The sequence below is a fragment of the Coffea arabica genome, chromosome 6c (genome assembly GCF_036785885.1).
Source record: "Coffea arabica cultivar ET-39 chromosome 6c, Coffea Arabica ET-39 HiFi, whole genome shotgun sequence".
NCBI lineage: Eukaryota > Viridiplantae > Streptophyta > Magnoliopsida > Gentianales > Rubiaceae > Coffea > Coffea arabica.
Window position 1 is genome coordinate 7512482 of NC_092320.1, and position 13287 is coordinate 7525768.

Consider the following 13287-nt stretch of genomic DNA (forward strand, 5'->3'; position numbering starts at 1 on the left):
GAACTCTACTCAATCTTATTAAATATAAGGCTCATCGGACTTTTTTATAAGCGAAATAGGCCGGACTCGGGCTAGCCCAGCCCTAATTGAAAGGGCAGCTGTGCGTATGTTAAAGAATTTGAAGTACTGGTTGTCTAGGCTTCTTGAGTGTATGATGTTGATTAACCATTGATGCATATTGAAGCGCAAAGAAAATGAGGAGAAAAAAAAACTACATTTTGATATCTGGTACGTGCTATAATTTAGTTCTATATTTTAATACTCTAATTATTTGTCATTAATTCATTGTCCTTAAAATCAATATGGCAACCAGTGGGACGCTTTTATGTGAAACAAGAGGTCGTTTGATGTCTTTACTTGAAACACCAATTTGTATTGTAGATAGCATCACATGCCAATTGCCATGTACCAATCAAAAAATTTCCGATGAAAATCAAATTTCAATAGGTAATGACCAAAAGATTTTCTTCTAATACACTCGGCATGTTTTTCCTTTCATTTTTTTTTAAATATTTTTAACATAGAAGGGATGGAATTTAAGAAGCGAGAAAAGGAATAAGGAATTTGAACAGAAAATTTTTAATTCTTAAAATTTCAACTTTAATCATTAGATCGATACCTCATCAACACATGCTAAAAGAATAAATTTTTTTAAACGCGTCGAAAAAAGATTTTTTTTTTTTATTTTTAAACTTTTCATTGATATTGGACGTACTTGAAAATTGTTTTGTATATTACAAAAGAGATTATACAACATAAAATGAATCAAAATTCACAACCAAAAATGCACAAGCACACCACAACAACAGTATTGAGATCAGGTGTGTGAATAGATTATTTGCTTAACTTGACCACCACTAATTCAATTAATTGATTTTTTTTTTTTTGACAAAAGAAACGCAGCAGCTGTCTGAAAGTGCGCGCTGGATAAATTTTTGTTGACAGGGAACCCAATTGGTAGGAAGACACGATATCAATTCTATCATTTCGGCCAATTCAATTAAATATGTTGATGTTTTGGATTTGTATTTTTTTTTTTTGCAGATATTTCAACTGCAAAATATTGGTTAATAACGTTAATTAAATCCAGATTGTATTCCAATAAATTTCAGAGTGTAACAGAAACAAGTAGCTGTAGTTCTTTATCCAGTAATTGAAGTTAAATTAAAAGGTTTTGAATTCATCAACTAGAAAGAAAAACTGAAATTGCAGTAATCTGCCTCCCATTCCCCTAGCCGCGTATGCATAATCCGACTCTACCATTTAGATATTCTGAGCTGCAGTTTGTTTATTTTGCCAAAAAATGCGAGGGGCTGTTTTATTCCCCCAGCAAGCGCCTTCCTTTCGCTGCATCGGTCGAAGTCTTATGTGCCATAAAACGACTGCTCTGTTTCGAGTCTAATCTGTAGAGCTCGTGACGCGCGCGAATCTTACGGCCGAAGACATGTGACTCCCGGCAAATTAAAGGCCTAGGAGACAAAAAGATACAGACAGATCTTATTATGCAGGATATCCCCGCACAGATATTTTTGCTGCAAAACAAAAGTTACAAACAAAAAATGGATTTTTTTTTTTTTTACCGCATACGTGTCCCCCACTCTGCTGGATAAGATAGTAAGAGGCCACTACTGCTGTCGTTTTATTTGTCACAAAAAAATCAAAACGCTTCTCCTTTTAGTCAGCCTGTTGCTTCTACTCCGTATATTCTTACGACCAGTCATCGTCTAATTTTTGTCTTGACACGAAGATGCTGTCATAAGCACGTTGGTCGTGTTCAAGAACTCTAGCATACAAATTGTAAAGTCCATGTCTATACGAGTGTTTCAAAATTGATCCCCATTTTTTGTTTTTAGTGTTAGAAGTATGGCAAGGATTTTTTTTTTTTTTAATAACAAGGATACTTCATTGTTCAGCACTATTTGGTTTACATTACTATCATAATGGTAGATTAAATATGCATTAGAAAAATTACAAATTTGCAATTTAACGTATATAAAAGATCTAAAAAATTATGAATAATAAATTTTAAAAGTGTTTTCTAATACATAAATCCTTTTTGCGTGTGCTGCAATCGTTAGATCTGTTAATCAACGATTTCAAATTCCAATAATAGTGATGAAATTTATCGAAATATATCCAAGATCCAAAAAATATTCAAACCTGACAATTAGTTCTAAAGTAAATTCAGATCTAACAACAAAATATATATAAATCTCTACAGGAATCTAACAGAATTTAAAATTCTCGCCATGGATTATTAGGGAAAATAGAAAACTATCACTAAGAAAACTTATGAGATAGTTTATTGGAAAAAATAAAATAAAACGGAATTCATGGGATCCTAAGAGAAGGCTTGGTCATGCTATGGAATTCATGGGATCGCAATGGAATTTGTTTCTATCCCTTCCTCGCTTGGTCATGCTCCCAATAAATTCTAGAAAAAGATATTTCTGCAACTTACTTATCCTAAACGCATGCACCTCTCCATGGATTTTTTTTTTTATTTTTTTCCTGTTTTAGAGCAATGAATTAAAAGTTGTCTTGATCATAATTAATTATATAACGAATAAGAGAAAGAACAGCATGCATACGGCTTTGTTTTGAAGAAATACTCCAGAAGAACACGGCAAACTAAGGAGTTCCCGGTTAAAACTACTACTTTATCGCGTGAAGAATAACGTGGCATGGCTGGAACTGGAAGGACCAGATCTCAATTATTGTGCCATTACCCTAACGAGACAAGTTGACTACACTTCAGCTCTCTGAACTCAGAATATGTCATACACAACAATAATAATAATAATGTATCTAGCCGTCGTATAAAATGTTAACTCTAAAAATAAACTATTAATTCATAAAACTGTGTCAAAAGAATCTAAAATATCTTTTGCTTTTCCAACAATCCATTAGAATTTTTCGTCCCATTTCTTTGTCACTTGTTACATAATCACCGATAATGCCGTGAGATTGTAGTAAAGGCAATCCCAATTATCAAAAAGCTCCAAACAATCATATAGAAAATGCTGGAAGCTCTGGGAAGAGAGTTGGGGCCAGGTCATTTCTCAAGCTACAAGTAATATACTTAGACATAAGCTTTTTTTTTTTTTTTTTTTTTTTTTTTTAAGATATAAGCTCTTGTTTTCTTTTTTGAAAAAAAAAAAAAAATTCAATAGGAGAGGAATGGAAGTTGTGGAGAAAGGGGGATTTAAATCCAAGACATCTGCCGCTATAAATCGTCAAACCTAACCCATTCAATTAATAATGCATTTCCTCGCCGAAACTGAGACATAAGCTCAGCGTCCACGTGCTCCCCCCCAACAATGATTAGCGTCCACGTCTTCCAATCACTTCCCTGAAGAACGCAAGCTGCTTCTTTCTCCGATAATTTTCATAACATTCAACTGCCATTTGTAGCTTCCCCAGTTGTCCGCTTGCGTAGTACTCCTATAATTCAATTCTTAGGTGCCACGAAAATGAATAAACTAACTCCACTGGCCCCCCCTCCCAATTATTAATCAGGCTTAAGACCCAGCCCTTTGATTATTGACCTCTAAATCATAGTACGTATTTAAAACCATCTCCCCCGACCCAAACAATTATCCTCATCCAGAAAGGCAAGGTTACGATTAATCAGCAGATCCAGCGATTGAAAATATGCACGGATGTCCACAGAATTATAATTATTTATCTTACTTTTTAAATTTAGAGTTTAATAATGTAATATTTATTATTTTTTAGATCTGAAGTATCTTTTATTCAGATCTGTTTTTTTGATATCTGTGTACATTTTATGATGTAATTTCTACTAATTTTAATGAAATTATAATATTTTATAAAAAAAAAAGAAAAGGAAAGGAAAGATGAACGTGTTTGGTTTACACGTATTTTTCAAATCATTTTTTTATTTCACATACATCATCGTATCAACAAAATTCTATAATATTTTTTAAAAAAAAATTATCCCAAATGACCTACTTTCCAAACGCACTAACAAATAGTATTATTATTGTCTTCAACCGTCAGATGACCTCACACTCTGTTGGATCCAGGCGTATGGATCTGGCCGGCCTCGACACGATTTTAACATTAAACCATGCTCCTTCACAAACCCCCAAGGCCCTGACGTGGAAACAGATCAGCCAAAACCACACAATAACAGCATGTTGAAAAAAAAAACAATCGCAAGCAGTCTCATGGGAAGTGGGAAGCCCACTAAATTAAAGTCCAGTCATTACAGAACACGTGTCCCCAGTTGTTCAAAATTTCTCCCCCCATTTTTGAATTTTCCACAGCTCACAAATTCATCCATAATTGCACGACTCCCAAACAGGACACGGACTTGGACTTGTGCATCTGTCCACTTTCCAATTGGCAAGTTGTCACTAGCATTCTGGACTGCCGAAATGCCGTGGATCCGACGTGGCAATCTGATCCGCCGTCAACTTTATCGACCCATTCAACTTATCTCCTCTTCTTCCACCGTCGGATGCGCGTACCTGCGGCAGTTATTTATTTATTTATTTATTTTACCCTCCCTACCCTCCCAACTCGCTCATATACGGAGCACCGTTTAGGGGCACCATTGTCACAAACAAATGGTACCTCTATCAATATCAATCTCCAGTACTGCTAAATCTGCCACCACTATAAATTGGCAGCTCCTCTCTTCTTCCCTCCAATTCACTTCACCATTAATAACTTCAACTTCTCTTGGCTTTGTTCAGCGACTATCGGCCCCTTCTAGCCTTGCTATTGCTAAATACTACCACTATTCAACGGTTCCTCGAATCTTAGCATACAAGGTATGCACAACATTTTAATTCTTCAGTATAAGTAATTTTGTATGCTGCATCTTGATGATGTGATTAGTGAGTGTTAGATGCTACCCGAGAGTGATGCACTTTTGGATTTGAATTTTTTTTTCAGGGAACTGAAGCAGAATTTGGAGCGAAAAGGAAAGAAGAAATGACGATCACGCCGGCAGTACGGATTGCGGAAAAGAAGCTGGTGGTGAAGGACAGGACAATACTGACGAACGTGCCGGACGATGTGATTGCCACGTCGGGGTCGGCGTCAGGACCGGTGGAGGGCGTGTTTTTAGGCGCTGAATTCCATAAGGATAACAGCAGGCACGTGGTGTCGCTTGGGACATTGCGTGACGTACGATTCATGGCTTGTTTCAGATTTAAATTATGGTGGATGGCCCAAAAGATGGGAGATAAAGGGCGCGAAATTCCACTGGAGACCCAATTTTTGATGCTGGAAACCAAAGACGGGTCGCATCTTGAACCCGAGAATGGTGGAGACGATGATAAGAAGATTGTTTACACGGTTTTTCTCCCGTTAGTCGAAGGACCATTTCGAGCGGTTCTGCAGGGGAATTCCCAGGATGAGCTGGAAATGTGTCTGGAGAGTGGGGATACCGACACTGTCGGATCATCTTTTACGCATTCGCTTTATATTAGTGCTGGCACTGATCCTTTCGCCGCCATCACCGATGCCATCAGGGCCGTTAAATTACATCTCAAGAGCTTCAGGCAGCGGCACGAGAAGAAGTTGCCTGGAATTATTGATTACTTTGGATGGTGCACGTGGGATGCTTTTTACCAGGAGGTGACCCAGGAAGGAGTTGAGGCTGGCATTGAGAGCCTTTCCGCAGGCGGGACCCCACCCAAGTTTGTCATAATTGATGATGGATGGCAATCTGTGGGAGGAGATGAAGCTAAGGAGGAGAAAAGAGATGATGTGGAGTCTGAGAAGCAGCAGCCGCCCTTAATGAGATTAACTGGGATTAAAGAAAATTCCAAGTTTCAGAAGAAGGATGATCCCACCGTGGGGATCAAGAATATAGTGAATATTGCTAAGGAGAAACACGGGTTGAAGTATGTGTACGTGTGGCACGCGATTACTGGATATTGGGGTGGGTTAAGGCCTGGAGTGAAGGAGATGGAGGATTATGGGCCAATAGTGAAGTATCCCAGTATCTCCAAAGGAGTCATGGAGAATGAGCCAGGGTGGAAAACTGATCCAATTGCCGTGCAGGGGTTGGGTCTGGTGAATCCCAAAAGTGTCTACAAGTTTTATAGTGAATTGCATAATTACTTGGCTTCTGCTGGGGTGGATGGGGTAAAGGTGGATGAGCAGTGCATATTGGAGACTCTTGGTGCTGGTTTGGGTGGTAGAGTTGAGCTGACCAGGCAGTATCACCAGGCTCTTGATGCTTCCATTGCTAAGAATTTTCCTGACAATGGCTGCATTGCTTGCATGAGCCACAACACTGATGCACTTTACTGGTATGTTCCTGGCCTTTTGTTCGTACTCCGAAATTTACTTTCAGTTTATGGGTAGCTCTATTATCTGATTTGTTATTATACTTAGTAAATCGATCGTAAGGATTTCTTGTCAACAGAGCCCTACTTTACCTGATTTAGGAGAGGAAATAAATACAAGACGCCTCCGATATATGCGGCACTTTAAAATTATTGATTCGGTTATCAGTATTGCGGATTTCAGGAAACATAGCAATCTTTTATGCCTGCGTAAATCACTTGGTAGGCAGAATTAGACACATCACATTGAATCAAATATACTCAGGAGTAGTGGGTGTTCAAATTTGGGTGCTCTTATCATCTGATGGTGTTTGTCCTCATGGTTCATGAAACAGTTCCAAACAGACGGCCATAGTGAGGGCGTCGGATGATTTCTTTCCGCGTGATCCTGTAACGCATACCATTCATATTGCTGCAGTTGCGTACAACAGTGTTTTCCTCAGTGAATTCATGCAGCCTGATTGGGACATGTTCCATTCCCTCCATCCAGCTGCTGATTATCATGGTTCTGCCAGGGCCATCAGTGGTGGCCCTATATATGTTAGGTGAGATTTGTTAGTGTAGCCACTACTCATCCTTTGTTTGTTAACGACACACTTTCCTTCCGCATTGGACTAAATCTTCATTCTTTTACTGTCACAGTGATGCACCAGGGAAGCACAACTTCGATCTCCTCAAAAAGCTCGTCTTGCCAGATGGTTCAATTCTTCGAGCCCGCTTGCCTGCTCGGCCTACCAAGGATTGCCTTTTCTGTGATCCAGCCCGTGATGGTGTTAGGTTAGTTTTTTTCAATTTCACTGTGTCTTTAGTAGTATTATGTTTGTTTCTCTTGTATTTCCACTCCAAAATAATTGTTATGTTTCTTGTAAACTAAAATGTGATTAGAAGCTTCAAATTCTCACTTACCTTTATCTTGCTTCAGCCTCTTGAAGATATGGAATATGAACAAATATGCTGGAGTCCTTGGAGTATACAACTGTCAAGGTGCAGCATGGAATACTGTTGAGAGAAAGAACACGTTCCATCAAACTAAATCTGAAGCCATAACGGGCTACATTAGGGCCCGTGATGTCCATCTTATAGCTGAAGTTGCCATGGATCCTGAATGGACTGGAGATTGTGCCATCTACGGTCATTGGAGCGGTGAACTTCTTACTTTGCCATATAATGCAGCATTGCCTATCTCTCTCAATGTCCTCCAGCATGAAATATTTACAGTTACACCAATCAAGGTCTTTGCTCCTGGATTTAGCTTTGCGCCTATTGGTCTCATTGACATGTTCAACGCTGGTGGAGCCATCGAGGGAATTAAATATGATATCAAGGATGGAGCTCAGTTATCTGAAGTGGAAAAAGGATATCAAGGGGAAGGTAACGCCTTTGCAGGAGAGGCAGTTGAGAACTTGAGCATTAGAGTGGTTGCTGTTGTCCTAGTGGAAGTGAAGGGATGTGGCAGATTCGGTGCTTACTCATCTACTAAGCCAAGAAAGTGCACTGTAGGATCAAGTATGATTGATTTTGCCTATGATTCATCCTCTGGATTGGTCACCTTTAACTTGGATGATATGCCTTCTGAGGATCAAAAAGTCCACAATGTAGAGGTGGAATTATAGATGCACTGCTCTTGGTGAGACCTGAGCATGATGATGTGCGAACTTAAGGTGCTATTGCCATTAGTGGCATGCGGATGAAAATGTACCATGATACAGGATCTGAAAAAGGCTCGCGGGATCCAACCTAATAGCCAGAGGGGAGGTCAAGCTCAGATTAATCATCTGTTGTCATGAATACTGTGCTATTTTTTGCTGCAATTTCTTCCACTTGCATAAAGTTGCAGCCCCTGGCTCTTGTTTAAACTTAGATCGATGTCAATTCAAACGATGCTGAATATATCGTTCTCTTTGGTTTCTAATAGTATAAAATGATCTCACGTTACTCCAATGTGGTGCTAACCATGAGAACGGAGACAGGGCTACATTTTTCCGTAGCTGCAAAAGACTCTATACTTTGAGCGTGCAAAACTAAGAATTCTTAGCAAAATGATGTCCCGTCCCCTTGAAAAGTTTAGAAGCTGTCCAAATTCAGTAAAAACAGTAATTGTTAAGATCCACTTAAAAGATTAGAGTAAACGAGCCAAGCTGTTCGTTTTTTATTGACGCAAAATTAGCGTTCCACATTGAGAAGTCAACATACGAGACCAAACAGATGAACCTTAACAGATGCCTGCTTTATTGACAACCCCAGTAAAACTTCCTCAGCAGTTGCAAAATTGGAACCTTCTTTTGCTCTTATCCTCAACTTCATTCATAATGGAACCTAAAGCAGTGCAAACTAATTTCAAAAGATACCATCCACCAGAAGAAAAGAGAAGACGGGGATTAGAGCAGCAGTACTTCAAAAATCTCAGCAAGGCATAATATAATTTCTTGGACTAGGAAAAGGAAACTACCGTATGTTGTATGTACAAAATAGAAACCGCATATTATACTTCTCCGAAATGTATACTTCACGATTATGAACAGAAAAAAGGCGTACTTTACTTCCCTTCCTCCCCTCCCAAATGTTTTGACATTTGAAGAGGCAAGGCTAGATCAAGTGCTCAAGCGCTATGATGATATTGACATCCTCAACCTTCCTCAAGGGTTCATCAATTGTCGACAAGGTTCTATTCCTGAATCAAGAAAACATCCCGTCGAATAATGGGGATAAGCATCATATGCTGCTCCTCAATCCATGCGGCTCGTCATTCTTCGAAGTTTGCCTTGTCATTAGAATGCCAAAACTGCCCTACAACCTCAGTCTGTGCTTTTGAAGTTTTTGTCATCCTGTTATTTATCATCTTTGCCTTCATCTTCAAATTCAGGTAGACATAGAAGCTCTGCTTCCAATTCATTGCCAAAGTTCTCATCATCATGACCATCATCCTGCTCTTTAATTTTCCCAAAGTCTTGCTCAGGTATAAAGTTGTCCAGTTCGTTTCCTGCAAAGTTGTCATCACATCTTTGCCGTATAGAATGCCTATTTGTTTCCTGTTCTCCAGGCGGCACGCTCCCAAGTAAATGGGACTTTTCTGTGGAACCAGTGAGCCGTGCGAGCTGGTTAGATGTAATGGATAGAGGGCCCATGCCTGTTTGTTGATAGAACAACCCTTTCTCATTGTTCCAGTCTTCTGCAGTCTTCTCCACCACATCCCCAATCAATTGCTTATTTTCCATATTGTGCTCAATGCTGTGGACATCTATAACCTCACCAGCCTCTGCGACAGGAATTTTGAAAGGATAAGAGTCAACTGAAACATAAAACCAATAGAGAGCAATGAAAGGAAACAAAGTGACTCATGACAGCAGCAAGAACAAAATACGCCTTCGACGACCCCAGGCCCAACCCCAAGACAAAGAGAGAAGATATAAGAGGGAACTAGAAAAATAAAAAATGGACCCATGACTAAAATTTGTAATGGGAAAGGTTAATAAGTTAAAAAGAACAAGAAAAAGTGAGAAATGAGAGAGAATAAAGAAATCTGTGAGCTAGCTGAAAATTCAACGTGAAATCTGTCACTTGGCAAAAAGAGCTGAATTTGCAATTTGGAACCTATGTCCTCTTTGTGTAGTGTATTAGAGAAAATATCAACTTTGATTAATCACAACTAGATGAAAGCTTAGGAACATAAAGGTTAACTTTCTTGATTGTTCTAGAGGGAAAAAAAAATGGAATTCAGTCCCGTGCTTCTTCCCACTGTATCCTCAGATTTGCAAATGCTGCTAAGACTTGATATTCTAAGCCAATACTTCTTCCTTATGTTAAACATTTTCTTATTTCCTCGTAAAATTATGTGGAACAAGTATGGTTCTTACAAACAAAATTTATCATTGCTTTTGCACTAGTGTACACAGATGACAAGCATCAACAGGTCATCGAAATGGACTCATCCACACCACTACATACAAAATGTTAGGTAGAATGATCTAAAAACGTACAAATTGATGAAGATACCTTTGATAATTAGTTCCTTAGCAGCTGCATATTCTGATGATTTTCTTTTGAGCAAATCAACATCAAGCTCCATTCCCTGGAACACATGAAATGTTGTAGAAAACACAGCAATGAGGCAAAATCATAATAAAATGGGATAGAGCAAAATTTTAAGAAAATAAACCTAAAAACATTACACATTGTTGTAACAGAGATGTGGAACCGTTTATGACTACAAAAACCAAAAGCAGTCCACAGTTACAATCATATAATTTACACACCCAACCCCCAAAGAGTGAGTGTTCTTCGCAGTATTGTTGCACTTTCATAAAAATTACAAACTAATAAACGAACAAACAGTTCTATTGATTTGATGCCAAATATGCCTGAAGTATTCAACAACTCGATTATATTACCATTCTGTGCATATCCAAACCAATAAAATTCTCTATATCAATTTCATTAGAGGGCCTTTGTCTAAAGATATCTAACAACAGGTCATTGAACTTACCAAGTCCATGTGGATGAAGTCTTCAATCCGCGTATTAGCAAATAACCTGTCGAACCACAAATGTTAGTAAGGCTTTCCAAAAAAAGGTCAAATAAGGAGACTGAGATACTAAAGTAATCTCTAACAAAACAAGAGGAAAAAAGCAAAACAGATTAGCAATATACTTCTTGTATGCTACTTGAACACGTGCATTCTGAATGTCTGAGACTTCATTTACCCTCTCTGTTGCAGAGCCATCAGTTATATCCACAAATCCAAAAAGGAACATATTCCTCTGTAGCATATGTTTTACTAAAGCAGAAACCACTTTTATGTCCTTTTCTTTAGCACAGACAATGATGTTCCTAAGCTCCTTCAATTCACCTGTTCAAAGGAAAAGTAAGCATAGTTAGAAACATGTGATTGTACTGTAATTTGTTTTGGAGCACTCCTAACTTCCATTCCGGCCAAAAAACTGATGAGCTTGTCCCTTTTCAGTATAGCAATACCAGGAGAAAATTGCAGTCTGAAAGCAACTTTTACCTTACGAACAACTTGAAAAGAGTTACCGCCTTAATACTTAAACACAGTTTTCAAGAAAAGAAGTCTAGAAAGTTTCATATAATCTTGTTTTTCATTTCGGAAGCCATGAAGCTTTAAAAGGAAAACAAGCTTTTAAGGCTCTAGAAGTCAAAATCCCAAACATCTGCAGCAGAAAGATGCTAATAGAGATGCACATACATGGAAATTACTGATAGTGCTTCTAGAGCACGGTAGATATAGGACAGAACATTGACAATTGCAATAAATTGATGATCTAAGAAAATCAATCAAGTATGATATATTTGATGAAGTTCATTTGTCACCAAGAGAATTGCAGACTTACGTAGACATAAATAAATCTTGAAAGGAGGCTTGAATGGTTGAGTCTCAAATAAGCAGTAAAGGCAATAAAGCCCACCCAGTCTGTGTGAAAGGGAATTTCCAGACACCATGTATCCTGCATAAAATAAAAAACAAGAGAGATAAGTCCAAGATGACAAAATTTGCCCTTGTTTCCAATTGAAGAAGAAAAAGTGCATGATTCATGTATTGGGATCCTGAAGTTGCATGTATTAATATCTGAAAAGTTTCACATCAGCCACTTCCTTAGTCAGTGGTTTTGCAGTGTGGCTTAGGGGAACAAATAAGATTTTCATGACATTGAGGTTGGCAAGTTTAAGCACCCTGAACAAGGAGCCAAGAGGGATTTTTTTTTTTTTTTTTTTTTAAGGGGGAAGAAGGGGGAGTGCTATTTATAAAGCTGGCAGAAGTATCAATGTATAAAAGCTTTGGGAATTCCATGTCTACAAGACTTAGATACATGTTTCTCTGCTTAATGAAAGTAATCATGTCTAGCACAGACATCATATATATAAATGCAATTTCATTTAATCATCATGAAATACAAGCATGATAATGATAGACATAACTCAAAAATAATTATTGGCTATTCCAACCACCAACCACTATTTGAAGAAAAAAAATAGAAAAAGGAAAAAGATTCTGGGCCAAGCTTAATTTACTGAATGCCAGCCTGTTGCGATCAGTCATGTTCAAGCAGCCTCTTCACCCCATGCCGGAAAAACACACATACATTTATCTGAATCAATAATAAACGAGATGGCTAGTTCAGGGCACAAGCAGAAGAGCAGGTCAAGGAGTATATATACCAATGGCGTGGGCGAAGAGGGACTGCGTAAAGCAAGCCTGGTTTGTGGAAGGACTGGCCTCAAAGATGAAAGAGAACTTTCTTGAACGCCAAATTGCCTTCAATTCTGCAAATTCAGTCGATCCAGCCTATGCAAACATTAGGACAAACCGACCCCCATTATGAAAATTAAAGAGAGAAACTTTTGTAAAAAACCAAATATTACTGCTTAAAAACATATTAACACCAGTTGAATAATGGAAGAAGTAACTTCTTGAGTGAGCAAGATTTTTACCTGAGCAAATTCACTGATGAGCTCATCAATGTCCAGCTTGAATGGCTTCAGGTCCGTCATCATCGATACTCAACCATCCAACTCACTCCTAACAATTAGTCTCTCCACAAATAATCAAACATCCCATCACTTGAGAGGCAACCCCCCAACCCCTAAAAGAGAAAGGAAAACAAATCACGCAAGTCGTAACACATGTATATGTACTTATTCAACAAAGATGAGTTGGGAGAAAGAAGGAGAATAAAATAAAGGGCCGGAGAGAGTCCTCCGGTTTTGAAGTCGAATAATCGGCAAGGCACGGCACGGCACGGTGATGAAAGAGGAGGAGGGGGAGGCTTAAAAATAAAAAATAAAAAATAAAAACCGTAAAGACGACGGCGTTTTTTCAGAGCGTCATGCTGGCGGGTAGCTGTTGAAGATTTGTCCAGCTAGTTTGGGAAGTGGGCCGGGATGGACTGCAGGCCAACACTGAGTCTCAAGCTTTTCTTTTGGGCCGCTGAAAACAATCCAT

The 13287-nt window shown here is 38.6% G+C and overlaps 2 protein-coding genes across 3 annotated transcripts; one reads left to right on the plus strand and one right to left on the minus strand.

Moving 5' to 3' along the window:
• Nucleotides 1–4550: 4550 nt before the first annotated feature.
• LOC113692853 (probable galactinol--sucrose galactosyltransferase 6) lies at nucleotides 4551–8270 on the plus strand. Its single transcript, XM_027211440.2, has 5 exons — nucleotides 4551–4802; nucleotides 4927–6293; nucleotides 6665–6874; nucleotides 6972–7106; nucleotides 7252–8270. The coding sequence occupies exons 1-5, from the start codon at nucleotides 4596–4598 to the stop codon at nucleotides 7940–7942; spliced, it is 2610 nt and encodes an 869-aa protein (XP_027067241.1). The 5' UTR covers nucleotides 4551–4595; the 3' UTR covers nucleotides 7943–8270.
• Nucleotides 8271–8722: 452 nt separating this feature from the next.
• On the minus strand, nucleotides 8723–13162 carry LOC113692854 (uncharacterized). Of its 2 annotated transcripts, none has more exons than XM_027211441.2 (7): nucleotides 12777–13162; nucleotides 12504–12630; nucleotides 11678–11791; nucleotides 10977–11175; nucleotides 10813–10858; nucleotides 10323–10398; nucleotides 8723–9585 (listed from the first exon to the last, which is right to left on the minus strand). In XM_027211441.2, exons 1-7 carry the CDS (start codon nucleotides 12837–12839, stop codon nucleotides 9158–9160), a joined length of 1053 nt encoding a protein of 350 aa, XP_027067242.1. In that variant the 5' UTR covers nucleotides 12840–13162; the 3' UTR covers nucleotides 8723–9157. The 2 variants fall into 2 exon arrangements, with proteins under 2 accessions (XP_027067242.1, XP_027067243.1); XM_027211442.2 differs by having other exon boundaries at nucleotides 12504–12608; nucleotides 12777–12976.
• Between the last annotated feature and the right edge of the window lie 125 nt (nucleotides 13163–13287).

Coding starts and splice junctions, on each gene's coding strand:
- LOC113692854 (XM_027211441.2), bottom strand. CDS start 12,839: ATGATGACGGACCTGAAGCCATTCAAGCTGGACATTGATGAGCTCATC. Junction 12,631..12,776: donor TCATCAGTGAATTTGCTCAG/GTAAAAATCTTG, acceptor ATGTTTGCATAG/GCTGGATCGACTGAATTTGC. Junction 10,859..10,976: donor GTTCAAGTAGCATACAAGAA/GTATATTGCTAA, acceptor GTGGTTCGACAG/GTTATTTGCTAATACGCGGA.
- LOC113692853 (XM_027211440.2), top strand. CDS start 4,596: ATGGTACCTCTATCAATATCAATCTCCAGTACTGCTAAATCTGCCACC. Junction 4,803..4,926: donor CTCGAATCTTAGCATACAAG/GTATGCACAACA, acceptor TTTTTTTTTCAG/GGAACTGAAGCAGAATTTGG. Junction 6,294..6,664: donor AACACTGATGCACTTTACTG/GTATGTTCCTGG, acceptor TTCATGAAACAG/TTCCAAACAGACGGCCATAG.